Genomic DNA, 24,555 nt, shown 5'->3' with positions numbered 1-24,555 from the left:
GATTTTACTTTTTAACCTCTGAATCATATCTCTTTGAGGGAATGGGTAGATCCTGGTACTATGTTGCCTTTCTAAGGACGTTGTAGTGACCCGTGGCATCTAGAAGACCCGCCTCTGATCTCGAATCCAAATTGGAGGGACTCAGGAAAAGGATGTCATAAGATGCATAAATTGGACTAGGGGAAGGAAATAGTTTTTTTTTTTTTGGACTTGGAACCATGGACAGAAAACGTGGCTAGGAGGGTGCTGGCCTGGTACATGCCTGAGGTCTGGCTGTGAACCTGGTATAGTGAGCCTTGGGAGGAGGTTGTTAAGGGATTATCTGTACACAAAAGTGCCTTCTTTTTCTCTGGCCTGCTTTTTATTATTTAATAAATAATTACAAATTATGATACAGTCTACAGAGAATTCTACAATTTGAAGAATAACTTGTGAATGTTAGCCTCCAAAAAATAAACTGAAAAGTGGAAATGAAAGACATTATCTATATCTATATCTGTTTGCTGGATGATGTCTTCTGTGGTGTGGGGAGGGAAGAAAGAGGCTGAGATATTTGTAAATAAATTATGTTAAAAAATGAGAGAGGTTGAGGGAAAATTAGAAAAAAATGGAAGAAAACCAAGAAAAATTATAAAAAGAGATCCAAAAACTCAATGAAGAAAATAACTCTTTAAAAATAAGAATGCGGCAAAGAGAAGCTAATAACTTCTTAAGACAAGAAAGAATGAAAAAAATAGAAGAAAATATGAAATATCTTCTTATAAAAGCAACTGAGCTGGAAAATAAGAGACATAATATAAGAGTTTTTGAACTACCTGAAAGTTATATATTTTTTAAAAAGTCTTGGCTCTATACTTTAAGAAATTATTAAGAAATTCTCCCTGAAGTTTTGGAAGTAGAGAATAGCTAGAAAGACTCCATTGCTAACCACTTGTAAGAGACTCCAATATGAAAACTCAGAATCCCATTGTAGTTAAATTTCATAACTTCCAGGTTAAGAAAAAAAATGCCACAAGCAACTAGAAAGAAACAATTTAAATACTGTGGAACTATAACCAGGATAAACAAGACTTGGCAACTTCTACATTAAAACAGCGAAGGGCATGGAATACAATATTTAGAAGAGCAGAGGAACCTGATTTACAATCAGAATGAATTATCCAGCAAAACTGAGCATAATCATGCAAGGCAAAAGATGGTTGTTTAGTAGAAGACTTTCAAGTATTGTTGAAGAAAAAACTAGAACTAAATAGAAAATTTATCTACAAGAATGAGAAACATAAGACAAACATGAAAGACCAATTATAAAGAATTCAATAAAGTCAAACTGTTTACTTCTCATATGAGAAAATGTTATATATAAACCTTAAGAATGATATGATAACTTGAGTAGTTTGAAAGGGCATATATAGATAGAAACTTTGAGGTTGAGTTTTATATAATGGAATGATTATATTCCACATATAATGGAATAAAATTAAAATTGGGGAAGGAGGTATAAAATGGAACAGTTCTCTCATACAAAATAGGCATGAATAGTAAAACTAAGAGGGAAGAGAAGGAGGGGATGGAGGGCTGGTAATACTAGCACCTTATTCTCATCAGATCTAGGTAAAAGGGAATAATATAGATATAGAGAAGGGAAAACATATAACTTACAAGGAAACAGGAAGGCAAGGTATAAAGGTAAGAGAGGGACTCTTAGAAGGATATATAGATTAAGAGAAAAGAGGGCAAGAGGAGAAAATAAGTTAGGGAATATTAGAGGATGTTCATATTAAGAAATAGGAGGGTAGGGGGCAGCTGGGTGGTTCAGTGGATTGAGAACCAGACCTAGAGACAGGAGGTCTTGGGTTCAAATGTTACCTCAGACACTTCTAGCGGTGTGATTTTGGGCAAGTCACTTAATCCCCACTGCCTAACCCTCATTGCTCTTCTGCCTTGGAACCAATACATAGTATCGATTTTAATATGGAGAGTAAGGGTTAAAAAAAAAAAAGAAAAGAAATAGATTTAATTGAGGAAATAATGGAGGAATTCTTAGAAGGGGTGTGGATTTGGGAAGTAGTGGTCAGAAGAAAATTATATTTCTGAGGAGGACTAGGATAAAAAGAGAGGCAGAGAAGGAAAAAAATAGAATGGAGAGAAATGCACAACTAATAATTATTACTTTGAATATGAATGGAATAAATTCACCCATAACATGGAAATGGATAGCAGAATAGAAATTACCTTTCCTAGGGATCCTTAGCACTGCTCACTATAGCAGCTCACTCTGATCTATATCATGATCCATAGCTCTCTGTTCATTTCCTGCCTCATCCTCTACATCCATTTTTTGGGAAAAATTGCTTTGTTTTCCAACCCCTTACATAACAATCTGGCTGCTTTACTAACCAGGCTATTTCCACTAAAGTCCTACTCCAGGCAGATTTTCTTTCTCCAGCTCAATTTATAAATGAGGACACTGAGGCAAACAGGGTAAGTTGATTTGTCTAGGGCCCAGTGATGGGCCAAAGGAAAGGAAATGCTCATCTGTCGGTCTGTTTCTAAGGCAACTCTTTCGAAGTTTCATTGTATTGTATCCTACTCGTATTCATCAGATTAGGAATAATGTGGCGCAGAGGGATAGAACATTTCAGGGGCCCATGCGTAGTTTGCCCATCACTGGCTAGGGTGACATAGCTAGTAAGTGCCTGAGGCAAAATTTGAACTCAGAAAGATGAGTCTTCCTTATACCAGTTTTAGCACTTTTTATCCACTAGGTGCTCTAGGCAGGTTCTACCAAGTTAGAAAGACTTCTAGTACAAACTTGGGACTAGTTTTTTTTTTTTTTAATTTTTATCAGAAGATATACCTAAGGTAGAAAAGGTTTATCACCAGAATGATGTCTCCTATGTGGTAGATTTCCTCTCTCCAGAAATTTAGATCTTCCTTTAAAAAAGGATTTGTGATCTTCATGAAGGGTGGAAATATCTATACAGAGATAATCCTAGGATCTAATATAGGATGAGATGTTCAGATCTTAATGAATTATTCTTTCTAGGGTTATTTTTATTTTGAAAAGGAAGTCTTGGAATGCCTCAACCCAGTGATGGGCAAACTATACCCTATGGGCCAGATCCAGGCCATAATTTGCCCATCACTGCCTTAACCAATTTCCTAATCACTACATCTACCTCAACCCAATCCTTCTAAACCAGGGGTTGGCAACATATGGCTCTCAAGCCATATCTGGCTCTTTTTGCAAGAGCCATAAAGTCAATTTTTTTTTCAGGTGCTGTTACAGGAGCGCGCACTGTGAGCACTGTATGGCTCTCACAAAATTACATTTTAAAAAATGTAGTGTTTATGGCTTTCACGGCCAAAAAGGTTGCTGACCCCTGTTTTAAACCTTTCTTTTGGAGGAAGGAAAAGCAGGAATAGGAAAGTAATAGTCTTGTTGCAGTTAGTTCTCATCAGATTTCACTGGGACTATTATGTTCAGTTTTGTTATCACAATTGAATGTCATTGATAAGTTAGAATGGGTAGAGATGAGGGCAACCAGGCTGATCAAACAAAGGCAATATTATGAGAAGTTGAAGGGGAGAAATTTAACCTGGGAAAGACTTAGGGGGACATAGTTGGTAGCTGTGTTCAAGAATATGAAGGGCTTTTCTCTCAAAGGGCAGCACCAGGAAGCAAATTTGGACTTGCCAGGAAAAAATCTGGGAGAAAGGGTTTAAAAGGTAGAGATTTTCTTTGAGGGGTTTTCAAGCAGAGATTGGATGACCTTTTGCTAAGTATGTTCCAGTGGAGATTTCCTTGGCAGGAGTTGGACCAAATAGGTTCATCCTAACGCCCAAATTCTGATTCTTAAAACAAGCCATCAAAAGACACCTAAAATTGTATCCTCGGAGGCTCCCAAGTGGATAGAATCCACTTAGTGAAGGAAGGAGCCCAGGCTCTATAGACTTAGGGCTGAAAGAGGGTTCATTTTATAGAGCTGGAGAAAAGCGGCTTGCCCAATCATGAGGAATAAGCGGCTTAGAGCCTAGGGTTCTTTGCACATAACCCAGTTCCTCTCCTAGAAAACCTCGGTTCTGAGTCCCCACACAAAGACACTTTATTCCCGACTCCGTGCATTTTCACTGAAAGCTCTTCTTCGAGTCCCAGTTCCACCCTCTCCTCCTTCTACAAGCCTCCCTGGATCATTCACCCTTAATGCTTGCGGCTTCCCTCTGAGATCACCTACATTTTAACCTGTAAATTTTATCTTGTCTGTATGTATGCACATTGTCTCCTCAACTAGCCTATGAACCCCTGGGGCGAGGCTGTTTTTGCTTTTTCTTTGTCCATTTTGTATCTCCAGTCCCGTGCCTGGCATGTAGTAGGCGCTGAATACGTTCTTGTTGATGGGCCATTGCAACCTTGGGCAAGCTCCCTTCACTCCAGTGGAACGGAAGCGAGCTGAGCTGAGCTGAGCCAGCTCTAAGATCCTAGAATGCGGGTGCCATTCACCCTCCTCCGAATGGGTGATTAGGACGTGCCCCCCAGTAACAGGGTTCCATAGGAGCTTCGGCACCGCGCTTACCAGCTCGAGCCGCAGGCAGGCAATGGCTGAGGGGGATTGGGCCCAGCATGACCTCACTCGGGTTACACCGCGGGGTCGGCCCGGGACACCCCCTCACCCCCCCAATCACTTACAACCCCTCTTCCCGCTTCTCCTACCTCCCCCCCTAAAGTCTTCGCTCCTTTTCTGGGCGGGGAACGGAAGTGACGTCAGGCATATCGGAAGTCCCTGCGGCCGCGGTGTTGTGCTGTGGGGAAGAGAGAGACAGCTTTCGGATCCAGGAGAGAGATTTTCGCCTTTCTGAGGCCGGTACCGCGCCGAGACCCCCGAGAAGGAGCCGTCGCCATGTCTGACCAGGTAGGCAGTTTTGAGTCGCGGCTTGCCGGGGAATCGACTTGGGGCCTGCGATCTCGCGGCTCCACTAGCCCCTCGGCTGGGGCCAGGAATGGGGGTGGGGAGGAGAGGACAGAAGATACAGGGGAGGGGGCTGTGGGCGCGGGGCGAGCAACGAGCCGGAGCTGGCGCCGGACTCCCTAGACGTCCGGGGATCGGCCTCCAGATGCCGGAATCTCATTCTCTGCGAGTTGTCCTTGCACCTTCCTCTGCCCCCGGGCACTCCAGGCACCCCGGGTCCTCGTCCCCTTGCGCCCGGTATCTACCGGCCGCGGAGCCTATCCTGCTGCCCTGGCGAAGGCCCCCAGGGTGCGGCCGTGTCCCCCGGGTGCCGCAGGGCCCCGTAGCGCTTGGCGACGACCGCGGACGCCTAGGCCTGGTTATGTAACGGGAGAGGCAGCTCGTCGCCGGCGGCCGACATAGCCTCGAGCAGGGGGGTGGTAGGGAGGGGGGAAGGGGGGAACCGAGTGAACCGCGGATTCTCCTTTCGAAGCCGGGAAAGCTGCGGCGGCCAGGGCTGCAAGGTCGCTTGGGAACCCGACAGCGCCAGCTTCCAGCCTGGCGACTGGGCCCGCGACAGGGCCGGTCCCGGCTCTGCCCAACGCTCGAGCTTTTTCTCTTTCGATGCCCCTTCCCTCCCCCCGTGGATGGGGTGGCGGCGGCTCCCCTTGTTCGGTGAACTTTTTCTTTTCATACTTTCGATTTGTTCAACGTCTCCAGATTGAACAACCTCCAGCTCGTCTACCCCAGCCCTTTATCTAGGCATTGGCCTAGTGATGACTGATGTTTGCGTCCACCCCTGAGTAAAACAAAAGGATAGGAACGTAGAGGGAGCTTCCCGCGGGCTTCCGAAAGCTATTATGCCAGGCTACCCTGTTTGCATCTTAGCCTGGCTGAATTAATTTAAGCTTTGAGGCCAACCAGAATCTTGGTAGAGGAGTCTTTTCCCACTTCCTACGTAGTTAGTCCTGTGTTTATAGCTAATTTACTGTGCACTTGTTAATGTTCAAAGTATTCTATTAATGTCAAAATGGAATAATACTTAGTCAGTTAGCTTATGAAAGAAAGGCCTATATTTTTTTCTTTTGATTCAAAACACTACAGCAGGGTTGGAAATTTAAATTTGGCAAACTTAACCACGTGTCTGTTTATTTGCCAGTTCTTGCCATCACTACTATTGAGGGAAACACACTGGATTTTTGGAAAGCGAGACAATTGAAAACGTGTTTCTGTTGTATAAAACGCCAAGTATTATTTAGGTTAGTTCTAGTTGGTAGTAGGCATGTTAATGGGCTAATTCCCAAGCTGGCATCTGAATATCATCATAACATATCTCATTAAAATGTTTTTCAGTTACTAGTCAGAGAATACATGTAAAATGTTTCATCATTTTGTTTGATATTTAGGAATACTTGGGAAACATGTTACAATTTTTTTGTAAAAGTAGTTTGGGGGATAAGTGAACTACAAGGATACAAATAGGCATTTATTAAGCACCTGTTATGTGTCAGGTGATTTGCAAGTATCTTACTTGATCCTTGAGAGGTAAGGTACCATTATTATCCTCCATTTTACAGTTGAGGAAACTAAGGCAGACAGGTTAAGTCACTTGCCCAGGATTACAGAGTTGATAGAGTCTAAGGCCAATTTAAATTCAGGATTTAAAAAAGTTTTAGCTATAGTGCTCTGACACCTAGATACCTCAAAATAGAAGGGAATTTCCTAAGGGAAAAAAAAAATTACTGAATATCTTGCTCCAGAATAAAGTAGGCAAGAAGTATGAAATATTGGTAATTCATTGGAAAGCTCAGAGGTAAATTGATAGTTCTGGATAGGGAATTCAGATCATCCAATTAACACTTATTAAAAGATGAAAGGCTGAATTTAAAAAAAATGAAAAAACCTTCAAAGTTTATAATTAAGAGCAGAAGTTCTACATTTTCAAGTACAATGCTATACAATTTATAGAATATCATGAATAATAAAAAATTCTACATTAAATCCTATTGGAAGGACATCTATTTTAGAGACCTTTCAGTTTATCATTAGTCAGAAGAGGAAAACCAAGAAATAGTTTTTACATTTTTGCCTATAAAATGAAAAATGTTAAACTTTTAAAAAGTTTTATTGGGCTAGCTCTCATTACAGAGAATTACTTGCTTTTGGAGGTAAAATGAAACTTTAATTTTAATGCGGTTAAGGAACAGGATTGACAACCATAAACTATGGATTTAGGAATCTTCAAATGATGACTAGAAAAATCACTGAAAAAAATTCTTTTTTAGAGCATTGGTTTGGACGAGCCATGATCTGTAATGACTGTAATGCTTTGATTGTATTATTTTAGTTGTAGTTCTTGGTAACTCATCCTATCTCCATACCCAAATGTAGGATCATAAACTTGGAACTTGATTTTAGAGATGAAACCTCAGAAGTCCAGAGAGGTTGAAAGACTTGTCCAAGGTCCCAATGTAGCAGAGTTGAGATCTGAAGTTTTTTCCCTTCAGAGCCAGTTTCTTTCCATTACAAAATTTTAGCTTCTCAGAAGACACCTGAATGCCTACATTAAAGCAAAACAACACAAAAAAATCTAGAAGTTCTTACCTGGAAATGGGTCTTTTATTTCTTTACCTGTTAAAGGGAGTATTTTGAGATTTTTTTTTGTTGTTTCTAAGGTTCTTTTCAATTGTGATATGAACATCCTAGGAAAGGTGGAGGCAAGAGTGATTTGAGTGGAACATCCCTCTCATCCTCAAAGGTTCAGAGTACCAATTTTCTCTCCCTGTTTCATTTGAAAGAGGTCCAACATCAGCTGCTTTGTTTTGGCATCAGCAGGCTAAAAATATGACTTCCAGCAATTTATTAGTTGTAGCAATACCTTTGCAACAAAAAGATTTCTAGCAGAATCTGTTATACAGAATTTTACTTGTAGTAACTTTTGAGGTGGGATATCATTTGATTTGAATCTGTTTTGTGTTTTTTTTTAAACCCTTAACTTCGGTGTATTGTCTCATAGGTGGAAGAGTGGTAAGGGTGGGCAATGGGGGTCAAGTGACTTGCCCAGGGTCACACAGCTGGGAAGTGGCTGAGGCCAGGTTTGAACCTAGGACTTCCTGTCTCTAGGCCTGACTCTCAATCCACTGAGCTACCCAGCTGCCCCTGAATCTGTTTTTGATAGGATTCAGCTGTATCATGAATGCACTTTAAAAAAATGAAATTTCCTCTCTTCTACACAAGATTCAGTTATATAATCATTTTTTTCTGTGGGGGTGGCATTATATCCTCCAATTTTTTTTTAATAGCTGTCTAATGATTGTTTATGCTGCTAATCTTAGCATTAGCTTGAAGTTGGAATGATTTTGTTGAACTGATTGTAAATGAAAATTTACCAATTATGTTTCATATGTATAGGTGTATAAATACATACAAACTTAGCTGTGATTTGAGCTAAAGTGATACTGAAAAATACATTTTAAAACTGTATTGATTCCAAGGTAGAAGAGTGGTAAGGGCTAGGCAACGGGGGTTAAGTGGCTTGCCCAAGGTCACACAGCTGGAAGTGTCTGCAGCCAGATTTGAACCTAGGACCTTCCATATTTGGGCCTGACTCTCAATCCACTGAGCCACCCAGCTGCCTGCTGAAAAATACATTATTAAATTCAGTGTTTTTACATACAGTGTTCTTTGGGGCAAGGAAAATTTTTCATTTTGCTGCCTGTATGAGGCTGACTGAGGAGTTGCCACTTGTGGAAGCTGTAGATTGTAATTATAAGCCAGGATAAAGAAACCTTTCGTTAAAGTTGTTGTTAATAGTGTTTTGGAACCTGAATGTAGAGAACATTTTTATATCACAGAGAAGGTTAAATAGGTCATATTGTAAACATAAGACTTCAAGGAGTATAAATATCTTGGGGGTTTTTTTGGCCAAGTACAGCGTTGATATCTCACCTCAGGTGAAATAACATGTAAAGCACTTTGCAAACTTTAAAATGCTATTTCTTGTTAATTATTGTTATTTTTATTACTACGTTTTCCAGTAGGGAATAGGAAATAAGGAAGGTACTTGGAAAGAAATGACGCAGCAGGCATCTTCTCCTTTTTCAGGCCTCATGATTTAGTGGGAACTTATAGCAGAGATTACTTTTTCTTTTAAGTACCTTAATTTGGCCCCTCTGCTTTGAAGGAAGAAATTCCAAGGAAATAAAAGTGGACAGAATTTAAACATATACTTTAATTGATTGAATTAGGATTAATACATTAGTCTTCTGATTGGTTTCCTTGCCTTAAGTTTCTTCCCATTTCAGAGCATCCTCCACTGAGCTGTCAAATTGATCTTCCTCTAAGTTGCAAGACAGACCTTGTCACTCCTCATCTTTGAGGAACTCCAGTGGCTCCCTGTCACCTCCAGTATTAAATATAAAATTCCCTGTTGGATATTCAAAGAGCTTCATAATCTGGTCCCCCTGTACTTTTCTGGTTTCTTTAAACCTTCTCCCCTCCACAAACTCTGTAGTCCAATGATACTAAGCTCCTTGCTGTTTCTTTTCTTTTTTTTAAATCCTTAGCCTTAGTCTAGCTCTCCCTTATGCTTGGAATTCTTTCCCTCCCTATCTCATCTCTTCATCTCCCTTGCTTCAAGTCCCATCTAAAATTCCTTTTCTGATCCCCCTAAATGCTAATGCCTTTCCTCTGTTGATAATCTCTTAATTTATCCTATATGTAATACAGTTTTGATAGTTGTTTGCCTATATACTCCCTCCCAGACCATGAGCTCCTTGATAGCAGTGATGGTCTCTTTTGTTTTGGTATCTCCATAACTTAGCACTGTGCCTTTGTGAAGTAAGGGCTTAATTAATGCTTGTTAATTGGCTTACTAAAACTTCATTCTGTTACTGAGTATTTAAACTTCTGGAGAATCTTAAGTTTAATATTTAATTTTAAGAGGTATATTGTAGTTGTTCAGTCCTGTCTGACTCATCATGACCCCATTCGGGGTTTTCTTGGCAAAGACATTGGAATAGTTTTTTTTTTTAAACAATATTTATTTAAACTATGTCTCATGTCTCTTTTTTTAATATTTTTTTTACATTTTTAAACCCTTAACTTCTGTGTATTGACTCCTAGGTGGAAGAGTGGTAAGGGTGGGCAATGGGGGTCAAGTGACTTGCCCAGGGTCACAGCTGGGAAGTGTCTGAGACTGGATTTGAACCTAGGACCTCCTGTCTCTAGGCCTGGCTCTCAATCCACTGAGCTACCCAGCTGCCCCGATATTGGAATAGTTTTGCCATTTCCTTCTCCTGTTCATTTTGCAGATGAGGAAACTGAGGTAAACCAGGCATTAAGTGGCCTGGCCAGGATCATATAGCTAGTAAGTGTCTGAGACCAGATTTGAACTCAGGAAGATGAATCTTCCTGACTTTAGACCAGATACCCTATTCAGATATGAGTTGTATTCATAATATCAACGACTTTGGGCACTTCTTTTACTTGTAAATGGAAGAACTTAACTACTCTGTTAGGGAGGTTATTTTTCCTCTTCTGCAAGCTGTGGAAGCTAGCTGAAGGAAGCAAGACCTATTAGTTGTCAAAATACCTCCTCTTTATTCATTCAACAAATATTGAAAGCCAGTAGTATAGAGTCAGTCTAATACTAGAATATAGCATGTATCCAAATAACCAATGCATAAGTGCAAGAGAGAGAGGTACAAAGTACCTTGTGAAGTCTTAGATTGGGAAGAAAAGTTATTAACAGCATAAGTAGAAAGCATCTGAATTTTTCTTTAAAGGATGAGTAGGAATTCAGTAGGTTTCAGAGAGGGTTAGTGGAGGAGGATTACAGATGGGAGAATGGAAAGGCATGGGATGGGGATAAATAGCATGAGCAAGGGCATAGAGCAAAGAAAGCATGTGGGGTATGAAGGGAATGCCAGTAGTCTAGTTAGACTTAAGTATAGAGTGGAATTCTGTGAGATAAAGCTGTAAAGTTGATGCCTGATGGTGGAGGTCCTTGAATGTAAGACTAAGATGTTTAAACTTAATTTAACAGGCAAGAAGTGTTTTGAACAGAAGAGTGAGGTGAGCAGATTTATGCATAAGGAAGATTAATTTAGGGGGGGCAGCTGAGTAGCTCAGTGGATTGAGAGTCAGGCTAGAGACGGGAGGTCCTAGGTTCAAATTTGACCTCAGACACTTTCCAGTTGTGTGACTCTGGGCAAATCACTTGACTCCCATTGCCTACCCTTACCACTCTTCTGCCTTGGAGCCAATACACAGTATTGACTCCAAGATGGAAGCTAAGGATTTAAAAAAAAAAAAAAAGTTTAGTTTGTCAGTGACACCAAGGATGTTCTTGTACTGTAAAGGGGTCCCCTGCTTGATGTGGTTATTAAGAATTATTTTTTACATTTAAATATAAAATTGAATTGTATTTAAAAATGTAACAACCATTCTTCTGCAGAACTCCATGCCTGGATTTGCCTCTGTGGTTATAGTTTTTAAACTCCTGGTCTAGGTAAGTGGTAATGAGGCCTAGACTAGGATGATGGGAGTGAAAATGGAGAGAATGAGACATGCATAAAGGATATAGTGTGAGGTAAAATTGATAGGACTTGACAACTGATTGTAATTAGAGAGGAAAGGGTCAGAGATTTCCAAGATGACAGATTGAGTAAATTACTGGTACTTCTAACAGAAGTAATGATATAAGGAACATGGTGAAAGTAAGATTTCGAGGAAAGGGTTTGCTTATAAGTGGTGAGTTTGGGGTATTGGAATATCCAGAGAAAATAGTGCAAGAGTTAAAGCCATTGTACAGTATAGAAGGGGGGGAGGTAAGGGCTTTACTTGTAGAATTGGTCATATTCTGCATAGATTTGCTAATTGAAGGTGGGAATCCTGATAGAAATAGAGCTGGGACTGGCATCCTAGTCTTCTGGCTCTTTTTAATCCCATGGATTCTATATAACATCAAAGGTTACATGATTGACTGAATGGCTGTAGGGGACTAGTGCATGCTTTGTTAAATATTACACAGTGCTTACCCACATTTTGGGAACTGTATGAAAGCAGTTGATTGCTTCTAAAGATCAAGTTTAAGAAAAAAAAATTTTTTTTAAACCCTTACTTTTTTTAAACCAATACTATGTATTGGTTCTAAGGCAGAAGAGTGGTAAGGGCTAGGCAGTGGGGGTTAGTGACTGAGTATCTCTCAGTATCTGAGGCTAGATTTGAAGTCAGGACCTCTGGTCTCTAGGCCTGGCTCTGAATCTACTGAGCCACCCAGCTTCTCCTAAGGAAAAAAAAATTCTAATGAATCCAAGGAAATCCAAAGGGGAAAAAAAGGGATAATATTTGCATGGAGATATGTTTGGCCGTCAGGCCTATACAAACCTCTTCTAATTGGAGAATAGCTGAAGAGGGAACTGGGCTATCTAAGAACTGGTATGATATCAGTATTATTGACCAATATTATTGACTAGTGATTAAAAAAATAGAAGACACAAGAAAGTTTCAGTTAAGTGAAAGGATGTTTCTCCTTGGAAAGACTGTTGTCCAAAGAATAAAAAACATCACATTCTGAGACATTTGGTCATCTCATTTAGCTTTGCTCATGATAACAGAGCATAAGCAAAAGGAGTACTACAAGTCTCTTTATTGCTTGTGTCCCAAAGTATGCTGCAAATGTTGAAGAGGTAGAGATATCAATCTCTGACAAATAAGGGTGATAGCTGATGTCAGTGTAATGCAGTAAGGTTTGTTCTCCTCTGATCACAGCAATAACCTAGTAAAGTCCCTATATAGGAATTTTTATTGCCATTTTACAAAAAAAGCAATTGGGGCTTGAAGTTAAGGCATTTGCTTTTAGTCATGTAGCTAGTAAGAGTCAAAGGTGGAATTTGAATTTTAATCTAGGTGTTACCTTATTAACATGCTACCTTCTAACAAGAATTTGACAAGATCCTCCAAATCCTGTTAGCATTTACTTTGAAATACAATTACTTCAGGGAGGTAAATGCAGGTGAAGATGATGGAAATTATGTTGGAAAAAAATTCTTTAGGATTAAGAATTTTGTGATTTTTGTCCTGCCAAAGGCAGTGTGGTACAATAGAAAGAACTGAATTCAGTAGACTTTTGGATTCATGTGGCATGCTACTTGTGACCTCAGGCAAGTCATTAAAAATCTTTCTGAATTTCTTCCTCTATAAAATGAGAGAATTAGACTAGATGACTGCCTCTTAGGTGTACCTTTCAGCTTTAAAACTGTGATCCTTAATGTCCTTCTACAAATCCTTCTATAAAGAACCTACTCAGGGCACTGAAGGAATTTCTTTATGTCTTTTATGATTCCCAGGGGATTTGTATAGCACTCGGACTATTCATTAATAACACTATGTACTTGTTCCCTCTCTTTTGCAGATCCTACATTTTTATAGGACAATGATGGGACCTTTTAGAGACTGTATGCTGTGCCCTACCCTCCAGAGACCACATGCTGCCACCACCCCCACCCCATCCCCCTCTTATCCCACACAGGGAAGGAGAAAGCATTCCCATTGGGCTGCTGGGTGGTGGGTTTGGTGATGTGAAAAAATGCCATCAGGCATGGTGGAGAGGGGGAAGGGAGCAGCTCTGCCTGAATTCTTCTGCCTTTCTAATAATGAACTCTGGGGGTGGGGGGAGAAGGGGGGTTGGCAGCATACCTATAGAGAAGGCTCTTCATGCCATCTTTGGCACCTGTGTCAATAGGTTTTCCATCACTATTATAGGACTTATTGCATGCAAGTTTTATGTATATATAGTGCACCTCTCTTTTGCTTTTTGGGTCACCCGAAACTTTGCTTTCTTCTGAGATTTGGTGGCCTGTGGCTTCCAGTTGTATAACGTGTTTTGGAGAATTTTGGTGTAAAAAAAGATAGATTTTGTTGTCAGGGATTGATTTAAGGATTTTAAATTTCAGATTGTTTAAAGTTCAATTTCCCAAATTCATGAGCCTCTCCTCAGTCCCCTTTTACTTTTGAGCCTAGCTTATTTGCCCATTATGGTATTTGTCCAATAATAATAGTTGCAATAGCATTTATATAGCTCATTATGGTTTGCAAAATGCTTTACAAATATTATCTCAGTTGAGCCTAACAACAATCCTGTGAGGGAAGCATTATTCCCGTTTTACAGACGAGGAAACTGAGCTCAGCAAACAGATTAAATTACTTCTATAGGGTCACCATTGGTAAGTGTCTTAAGACCAAATTTGAGCTTATGTCTTCTTGATCTAGGCACACTGCAACCCCTACCTATCCAAGATTAATTGAGCTCTCTCTGTCTGTCTGAGCTAACTCACTGCATTGCTGCCTAATATATATCATGGTCTATACAGTGAATTTTTTTTTATCTAGTTGGTTTTTCCAAAGTGGACTATTAAATTATTTCTTTTGTTCGTTCATGGATTTCATCTTATGATCCTATATAATTCTCATTGAGACCCTGTAGTATTTTGGAACTTCCTACAATCTGCAGAATGTCATTTGCAGAGTGTAGCATTTGAAGGAGCTCATTTTAAGGACATTTTTTCTGTTTGGACTCTGCACAGGGCAAAGGATTATAGATTGAGCCCTATTCTCAGAGATAATATAGTGTCTAGCCTGCATGAGATATTGATGAAGAATCTATAGCCAGAGGCGCTAAGTCCTTTGCCCAAGGATACACAACAGTAGAATTAGATTTAAACCAAGGCCTTGAGATTTTATTTTGTTCAATCAGCAAAAATTTGCTGCCCCCATGGACAGTGAAAGAAAAACCAAACCCCTTACATGTTACAAACATGTAGTCAAGCAAAACAAATTTCTGCATTGTTCATGTCTAAAAATATTTTGCTGTATCTGGAATATATTCTGTTCATTTCACTGTCAGTTCATACAAATCTTCCAGGTTTCTCTGAAATCATTCCTTTCATCAGATTTATATGCTGTTAGTCAGCCAGTTCCCAGTCTAAAGGCATCTGATTCTATTCTTTGCTACCTCAAAAAGAAAATATAAAAAGAGCTATATTTCTATATTCTTAAGCTTATTTTGCTTACGGCTGATCCCTGCACTCAAATTTCCCCTTTTTCCTCTTTCCCATGTATTTCCTTGGAAAGCGAAATGTATTTGTGTGTGTGTGTGTGTATGTGTGTGTTATTCTCCTCTTTTCTTTGACCAGTTCACATGAGAATGAGGCTAAAGTCAGCCACTTCCCATTATTCTCTCCTTTTTTATATAAATGCTTGCCTATGCATCCTAGTTATGTGAAATAATTTTCTCCAAACTCAACACAGCTAGAAATTGTTTCTTTTAACATCTGTGTTTGAACTTCAAGATTTCCTCACAGCTCTGGTCTTTTCATTAGAAATGCTAGGGAGTCTTCTGTTTCATTAAAGACCCATTTTTTTCCCCTTGTATGATTTTTATTTTTTTTTTGCTGAGCAATTTATTTTTAACTATAAACCTTTATATCAAATTTGCTGCTCCTTTATAGTAGAGGCTGTTAAATTGTGTTTGACTTTATCACAGCTTCTTGGTATTTAAATTCTTTTTTTTTCCATCTACTTGCAATATTTTTTCTTTGATTTGGAAGTTCTGGATTTTTGATACATTGTTCTTGGGCATTTTCATTTTGAAGTTTCTTTGAAAAGGTGACCAGTGGATTTTTTTTCTATTTCTACTATTTGCCTCTGGTTTTAAGAGACCTGGGCAGTTTTCTTTTAGAATTTCTTGAGATAGAATGTCTGTTCTTTTTTAGTCATAACCTTTAGGTGGTCCAATGATTCTTAAATATTTTCCCTCTTGATCTGTTTTCCAGGTAATTTTTTGCAATGAGAGAGAGACCTTACATCAAAGGTCAGCAAACTATGACCTGTGGACCAAAATCCAGCACTCTGCTCTGTTTTTTTATATGACTTGTGAACTGATTGATTTTTATGTTTTTACTATACAAAAACAGGTGGTGTGTTAGTTTTGGCCAGTGATTATTATGTCTATTCCTTCCTTACATTTTATTCCACTTTTTCAGTCTTTTGACTTTATTCTTTTAACTTTGTTTTAATATTTTTTGTTGTGTCATAGAGTCATTGATTTCTATTTGGTCTATTCTAATTTTCAGGGGGTGTTTCTTGCTTGGACAAGGTTTTATGCTTTTTGTGCCAAACTGTTAATTTCCTTTCTGATTCTTTCCTCTATAAGTCATTTCTTTCCCAATTTTTTAATTTAGCAATCCCATTTCCTTTGTTAAAATACTTTTTAATGCCTTTAAGAACTAATTTCCTCCAGGAGTTGTAGTTGAATTTGTACCTAAGCTGTTACTCTTGGAGGCTTTGCTTTAAGATGTTTTGGAGTCGTTTTCTTTCATTGGATTTGTATCCTGAGCATCTCTTGTCACCATAATGATGTTTTATGGTGAGATTGTTTTTTTGTTTGTTCATTAAAAAAACCCCAAACCTTTACCTTCCATCTTAGAATCAATACTATGATTGGTTCCAAGGCAGAAGAGCTGTAAGAGCTAGGTAGTGTAGTGGGGTGGGGTTAAGAGACTTGCCCCAGAGACACGCAGCTAGGAAGTGCCTGAGGGGAAATTTGAACCCCCCCCCTCCCCAATCTACTTTGACCTTAATATTAGGGTTTGGCTTTGTTCATTTTCTAGAGGGAAGGTCTGAGCAATTTCATTTGCTGCTTTTTTGGGTGTTGTGCCATTCCCGAATCTCACATGCAAACTTTCTGGACTCTCAAAGTGATTTAGGGCAAAGTTTGCATCCCCCCCTTAGCTCTACAAGTTTCTGACTTGGATGTGGGACTGCTGTTGGATCCAAATCTTAGCTTATGCAGCTGGAAAATTACTAGTTCCATGTGACAAAACTATAAGCTTGCTGTCTTGGTTATTTTTTTCTATAGGCTTCAGGCTTCTAGAAACTGATCTGGGACCCTGCCCCACTCTTGGAGTTCTAGCTACCTGGTTTGTTTCTGAGCTTACTCTTTTCTTCACACAAAAAATAGGGTCTGCTGCTGTTCTTTACTTTTGGGTATGGTTTCCCTCCTCAGTCTAACCTGTATACATGACCCATTGGGTGCACCTGTTACTGTCATGGTGCCCTGTTTTGAGTCTGGGACTTCTTCTGCCAGGGTGCACAACCTCTCCTAGCCAGATGTAGTTCTCAGGGTCCATTGACCTCTATGCTGACTAGGACTGGAAAAGTGACTCATTGACTCTTCCTTGGATTTTCCCATCTGGATTTGGTTGGTTGTGTTTTGTGGATCTGTTTGGAGGTAGAGGGAAAGCTGTTTTTGCTACTTTTTCATCTTGCTTTACCTTATTCTTACTTTTCCACTGTAGTCTGTTGCTACAGTAGTCAGTGCCTTTGAATGTACATTTCTCTGTTTATTTCTTTACTTGATAGTAAAAAGCAGGATCATTGAACAAAGTTATCTGATTGTATTTTTCATGGAAGCTTGTATCATGAGAACTTTTGCATAGGAGACACTTTGAGAGCCTTTGAGGCTGTGTTTTATTCTGCTGAGTCAAATGCTTTTAAAAATAATCAACAAATAAGGATTATGTCTACCATATGGCACTGTAGTATAATGCTTTGTTATTGTTGGAGTGTCTAATTGACAGTACTATATAATCACTTACATTATCTTATCAATGATGGAATTTCCATAATGATAATGGTGCACTGTTAAAAGGCTAGAATTTGTTAATAATCATTTTTTAAAAAATTAAAAGCAAAGTTTTTATGCTGTCTAGTAAATATTTTAGTTTGTGTTTCAAAATCTTTGTAAAGAAATAAGTAGAGAAATTCTATGATGATCTTGCCCTCTGTTTTCAGTAATTTCAGAGTGAATATGGGCACTGGGTTTTAGATGAACAAATGACAGCAAACACTTGTCAGTAACTTAGAAGTGTAATGAATAAATATATTCTTTAAGATGAGACTCAGAAGGCATAGACATGGAGAGGGCCAAACAATATTTTTAAATTGAAATTTGTTACTTTTAATGTAAAAAATGACTTACTGATGCAAGAGTCTTTTTAGAATCTACTGTTTTCCATAAAAAAAGTTATAAAAAGTCTTTAATAAACAAATTATCGACGCTGAAAAACAGGAAATGGATAAAAAGTAAAGACCTATTTGATTATTTCCTTTTGCTAAGGAAGAGTTTCACTGATGTAAAACATTTACCATGTTTAGGTAAGAAAGAGCTGAGAAATTGCGTTATCTAGCACACACTTAATAATCTCCTTGTTTTGTGAACAGATATAGAAATCAAATGCCACACTATTTTAGAACCTTTTAAATATAAAAGGAGAAAATGAGCCAACTGGCAGCTTAAAATGAGACCCTGTTAAACCAGATTATGCTGAGAACACAACAAATAGATGTGAATGGAACAGATTTGTCTACTTTTCATTAGTGATGTTTTTATTGGCAAATGCCAAATTTGGAGTGAGAATTTTTATTTTCAAGCAATAACGTTGTTTATGATTTTATTAATCATTTATTCTTCCTTGAGAGATGTTGAAAATTCATTCCTATTTACTTTAAAAATTGTGTCACTTCCAATGTGCATTTCTTTCTGTTTCCTCAAACTGGTCCAGCTAATTATTTTCTGAGGTTTGTTTCATCTTCCTCATATAGTACCTGAATATTGAGAAATTTAGAAGTGTTGGTTATACTGATAATCATTGAGAAAATAATTATAAAACATGGCTGATCTTTGCCTTTTTTTGTAGTCTGTCTCACAGCTGATTATCATACAATATTGCTGATATTCCTGGCTCTGCTCACTTCACTTTAAGTCAGTTCATATAAGTCTAATCAAGGTTTTTTTGTTTTTGTTTTTTTAAAATTTAAATCCTTACCTTCCGTCTTAGAATCAATACTGTGTATTGTTGCCAAGACAGAAGAGTGGCTAGGCAGTGGGGGTTAATTGACTAGCCCAGGGTCACCCAGCTAGAAAGTGTCTGAGGTCACCTTTGAACTCAGGACCTCCTGTCTCTATGCCTGGCTCTCAATCCACTGAGCCAGCTGCCCTGGTTTTTCTGAAACCATCCTGCTCATCATTTCTTTATAGCACACTAGTACTCCATCACAATCATATACTACAACTCATTCAGCTATTCCCTAATTGATGAGCATCCTCTCAATTTCCAATTCTTTGTGACTACAGAAAGAATCATTATAAATATTTCTGTACATTTAAATCTTTCATCATTTCTCTAATTGCCAACACTCTAGTGCAGGCCTTCATCACCTCCTGCTTGGACTATTATAGCAACAGCCTGCTATTTGCCCAGCCTGCCTCTAGTCTGTCTCCATAGCAGTCTGATCTTTTGTTTAGCCACCAAACCGTTTTTCCTAAAGTGCAGGCCTGATCATGTCACACCTGCTACTTAGTAAATTTCAGTGGCTTCCTGTCATCTCTAGGATCAAATACAAAGTACTCTATTTGGCATTTAAGACCTACTCCTCCCCTGGGTCCTGTCCCTCTAGCCTGGACACTAGCTTCCTGGTTGTTCCACTATCTCAGTGCCAGGCATTTTCTCAGGTTGTCCCCTGTGCTTGGAATGCTCTTCATCATCACTGGCTTCCTTACTTTCCATGAATTTCCAGTTAAAATCTTACCTTCTACAGGAAGCCTTTCCCAACCTCTCAATTCCAGAACTCTGTGTTCAAGACAAGTGAGAACTTTGTGAGCCTGTGAACTATCCTTCAGTTCACCTGTTATTACTTGCATTGGCTCTGACTGACCCACCATCTTTTTTTGATTGTGTTTCCTCGAGACATTTTTATGTGGCTTCTTTTGCATAATGTGTTTTTGTGATGTGCTTCAGCCTACTTGTGCTCATCTTGCACCTCTCTCCATTGTTCTTTATATATATATATATCAAAACAACTATAGTTTTCCAAAATGCTTTAGTGGGCAGTGTATCAAAGTTGTCTTTAGACAGCTGTGCAGACCTCTTTGAAGAGATGCTAACTTACCCCTCTTTTTTTTTTTTTTTTTTAACCCTTGTACTTCCGGTGTATTGTCTCATAGGTGGAAGACTGGTAAGGGTGGGCAATGGGGGTCAAGTGACTTGCCCAGGGTCACACAGCTGGGAAGTGGCTGAGGCCGGGTTTGAACCTAGGACCTCCTGTCTCTAGGTCTGACTCTCACTCCACTGAGCTACCCAGCTGCCCCTAACTTACCCCTCTTAATTTGCCATTCATGTCTTGACCCCCAGTTGGGTTCTCTAGCCTCTAAGCCAGGGGTTGGCAACCTTTTTGACCATGAGAGCCACAAACGCCACATTTTTTAAAATGTAATTTCATGAGAGCCCTACAGTGCTCACAGTGTGTACTCCTGTAACAGCGCCTGAAAAAAAAATTGACTTTATGGCTCCTGCAGAAAGAGCCATATCTGACCCTCAAAAGAGCCAGATATGGCTTGAGAGCTATACGTTGCTGACCCCTGCTCTAAGCTGTCCATGTTCTCATCAGTTTTCATGGATTCAACAGCACTGAGCACAGTGCCTGGCATGTAAGTGCTTCTTGATTGGGCATCTTTATGCAGATGGCTCCCAGATTGGTGTATTTAGCCTTAGTTTCTCCCTTTCTTAAATTCCAGTCCTGCTTTACCAACTGCTTATTGAGCACTTCAGACTAAATGTCTGCTTAGGCCCCTCTAGAACAGTATTCACCATCTCTACACCCAGACCCTCTTCTCTGTTTCTATCAAAGATGCCACCACATACTTGGAATCCACCTCATCTTCTTTCTCCAACACCTCAACAACAACTCCAGTCAGTTGTTTGTTATGTTTTCTCAGTTCTATTTTTGCAACATACTTTGGATCCTTGCCCTTCTCTTTCCTTGAGTGACTACTGCTCTGGTTTAAGCTTATTTGGTCTCCTGAGATCAGGTCTCATCTCTCTCCTTATTGCATAGAGATCAACCTTCCCACTGCTACCAAAGAGAAACTCCTCAAGCACAGATTGGGTTCTTGCTCGTGAACCATAATCCAGGGTTCAATCCAGATCTTGTAGCCAGGCTTCAGCCAGCCTTTTCTTTCTTTCTTTTTTTTTTTTATTGTACATTATTTTCCTGTACATGTACTTCCATTGAACCTGGTTATTTAGGTTACATACTCCTCGTTTTCTTCCTCTATGTCTTCTTTTTATTTAAAAACCCTCATCTTCTATTTTAGAATCAATACTGCATATTGGTTCCAAGGCAAAAGAGCAGTAAGGACTAGGCAATGAGGGTTAAGTGATGTGCCCAGGGTCGCACAGGTAGGAAGTGTCTGAGAGCAGTTTTGAACCTAGGACCTCCAGTCTCTAGGCCTCACAATCCAGTGAGCCATCTAGTTGCCTTGTCCTTTGTGCCTTTTTAACAGGGTGGCCCTAATGGCTAGAATTTACTTCTTCCTTACAGCTGACTTCCTTACATACTGAAGTAATTCCCTTCAAGGTTCAGCTCCTGCCACTTCCTATCCTAGAAGCCTATCCCCTTCAGAAAGGACTTTATTTTGTATCTGTATTTTGTGTTGTATTATTTGTGTGCTTAGGTTTCCCACTGTCTTATGAATGTCTTACGTCCTTTGTATCCTAGGTGTCTACTACATTGTCTATTGCACAATACTTGGCCCATACACATAAAAAAGGCACTTAAATATTTGAATTGAATTGCATTGAATGACTACCTAATGTGGAACAGTGGTGTCAGCTTCCACAGCAGCAGGTAACTAACTGTATGGGATCTTGAGTTACGAGAGGAGGCTGGAGGTGGTAGGGAGTTATGTCACAGCTCTTGGCTGAGAAAAAAGTGTTGGCCCATCTCCTGGGCCCAGGTTGGGTGGGGTGGGGTGGGATGACGAACTTGTATTTGATGTCAGTTGTGTAGTCAAGACAAAGGATGAAGCCTACATAGATCTTGGAACTTCTCTTTGTAGTATAAGCAAGCTCTTAGTTTCTAGTCTTTGAGGTCCCAGAAGTCTAAATCTCCCTATTCCTTTGTTGTCCTGAGGCTAAGTTAAGGGAATAGAACTAGTTTATTTACATTTTAGTGAAGAATAGGGTTATCTGTAGGATATAGATTTAAAAAAAAATACCCCTTGCCTTCTGCCTTAGAATCTATATAAGTATTAGTTCCAAGACATAAGAAGTCACACAGTAGGAAGGATCTGAGACCAGATTTGAACCAAGGTCCTCCCAATTCCAGACCTAGCACTCTATCCTCCGAACCACCTGCTGCCTCAGAAATAGGCTTTGAAGAATTTTTGTAACTTTGTTTTTCTTTTTTTCTTTTTTGTGTGTGTGGTTACTTTAAACTCCTGCTTCCTTGTTTTGTGAGCAGTATAAAAAATCCTGTTGATTATTGGGAGGGGTAGAGAAGTCAGGAATCTGTCTTCCATTTCCATGTGAACCTCGGGAGAAGAATTAACTAGGAGGATAAGCACAAGGATAGTGGCAGTGAACCAAAGAGCACAGTTGTGACACTGGAGTCCTGTAGGAGGGAAGAAAGTGCAGCATGGGGAGCCTGGTCCAGGATTAAAAAGTGTTACAGGAAGCAAATACTGATTGACAGAGGAATCTGTGCTCCTGAGAATGCAGCAATTTTTTTTTCTCCAGTGAGAGGTCATTTATTATGTGAGGCATAGAGATAAGAGCTAGTATAAAGGAAGAGGCACACACCAATAGATAGAATATATTTTGAGTAGTAAAAATAGATGTCATGAAGTTCATATTCTATAACTCATATTTTGCTCATTGTTGAATCTCTTTGGCCAGAATTCAGACAATTTATACCTCAAATAAGCTCATATTAAATGAGAGGGAAGTAAGGATTTGATAATGATAACCAATATTGATAGCAAGGAATGATAGAGAAAAACTGTAAAAAAGTAAAAAACACAACAATCTGGATTAATTTAGTTTAGGAATATACAACTTTGAATACTTAGATTTCAAAGGGAACACAATATGATACAGTGTGCAGCTACATGGTATTAGTGATAAAGTGGACTCATCTTTCAGAATTCAGATCTGATCTCAAACACTTTGATGTGTGACCCTGGGTAAGTCACTTAACCTTGTTTATTACTTCATTATCCTTCATCCATAAAAATGAGTTGAAGGACATAACAAACCACTCTAGTTTCTTTGTCATGAAAATCCCGAAAGGTTTTTTTTTTTTTGAAGAGTTCACAACTGAAATGACCAGACAGCAACAAAAATAATGGGTAATTGGTGTCCATGATTATACTCCCAAATAATTAAGAAGTTATGGTTAGCATTTTTGAATAAGGCAAAGAAAAATATGTATTTTTTTTTAAATTTTAAACCCTTAACTTCTGTGTATTGACTTATAGGTGGAAGAGTGGTAAGGGTAGGCAATGGGGGTCAAGTGACTTGCCCAGGGTCACACAGCTGGGAAGTGTCTGAGGCTGGATTTGAACCTGGGACCTCCGTCTCTAGGCCTGGCTCTCAATCCACTGAGCTACCCAGCGCCCCCTGAAAAATATGTATTTTATAATGAATTTTAGAAGAATTTCTGTCCAAAATAAAATCTAATTTAAATGAGTTAAGTAAAAAGTTTTGTTTTTTAAAATTAGTAAGCTATACTTGTCTAGGAAATTCACTTATACAGAATGACCCATTCCCATATTATAGGTTCTGGACATTTGAAGTTTTGTGGTGGTTTCATTTTAAATCTGAAAAGCCAATTCCATATGTAGAATTTTCTTTTATATCCCAAACTGTTAAATACCAAAAAAAAAATGAGCATTCCCATGCAAAAAGAGGATTGTGTATAAAAAAGTGTCTGTTCTATACCACTTGTTTTAAAAAAAAAGTTTAAAGTCAACCTGTTATTTTCAGAATTGTCCTGTTCATCTTTCTGTTCTTTTCTATGGACTTCCAAAGGATTTTAAATGGTTCTCTCTTTTTTTTTGAGGGGAGGTATTATCAAACTTCCCTTCAACTCCCATGCCCTAAAAAAACCCCAAAAAACAACTCGGGGGGTGGTGCGGGACTTAGACAAGCCAAACATCTACACAGTGGCTATGTCCAAAAATGTATGATTGCACTTTGAGTCTGTCACTTCTCTGTCAGGAGGCTGATAAACTTTGCCTCATCATCCTTTGAGATCCTTTGGCGATGCAGTTGGCTTTGATCAGAGTTATTAAATCTTGCAGAATTGTTTTTCTTTATAATGCGTTTATCATATGAATTTTTCTTATTCTGTATCATGTCTTATGGCCTAGAATTCTTTGAAATTATCTCTTTATCATTTCTTATAGTGTAGTACTATTCCATTCTTTTTATTTGCCACAGTTCGTTCACCCATTCTCCAATTTATGGGTATCACTTTAGTTTACAGTTGTTTGCTTTTCTTTTATTTCCTTTTAATTCTCCCTTTGGGAGTTTTGCTTGTGAAACTTCCTTCTCCAATATTATTTTCCTATCCCTGCTCGTTTCCCTGTAGAGTTTGATGTATTTTTCTATACAAGACTCTTTGTGCTTATGTGGCTGTCACTTATCCGGCACTATGCTCAGTTCTGAAAATACAAAGGAAGTGATCTCTGATCTTATGGATCTGA

General features: G+C 39.0%; 1 protein-coding gene across 1 annotated transcript in view; it reads left to right on the top strand.

Moving 5' to 3' along the window:
• The first annotated feature begins 4,783 nt into the window (after nucleotides 1-4,783).
• Nucleotides 4,784-24,555, top strand: part of SUMO1 (small ubiquitin like modifier 1) — a 54,469-nt gene continuing 34,697 nt past the window's right edge. Inside the window, exon 1 of the mRNA XM_044670643.1 lies at nucleotides 4,784-4,910. Coding sequence (XP_044526578.1) covers nucleotides 4,899-4,910 — 12 coding nt within the window. The 5' untranslated portion in view covers nucleotides 4,784-4,898. The remainder of the gene's footprint in view (nucleotides 4,911-24,555) is intronic.

Source organism: Gracilinanus agilis, chromosome 3 (assembly GCF_016433145.1).
Source record: "Gracilinanus agilis isolate LMUSP501 chromosome 3, AgileGrace, whole genome shotgun sequence".
Classification (NCBI taxonomy): Eukaryota; Metazoa; Chordata; class Mammalia; order Didelphimorphia; family Didelphidae; genus Gracilinanus; species Gracilinanus agilis.
Note: the sequence above shows the minus strand (reverse complement) of the source record. Positions and strands in the feature narration are given on the sequence as shown.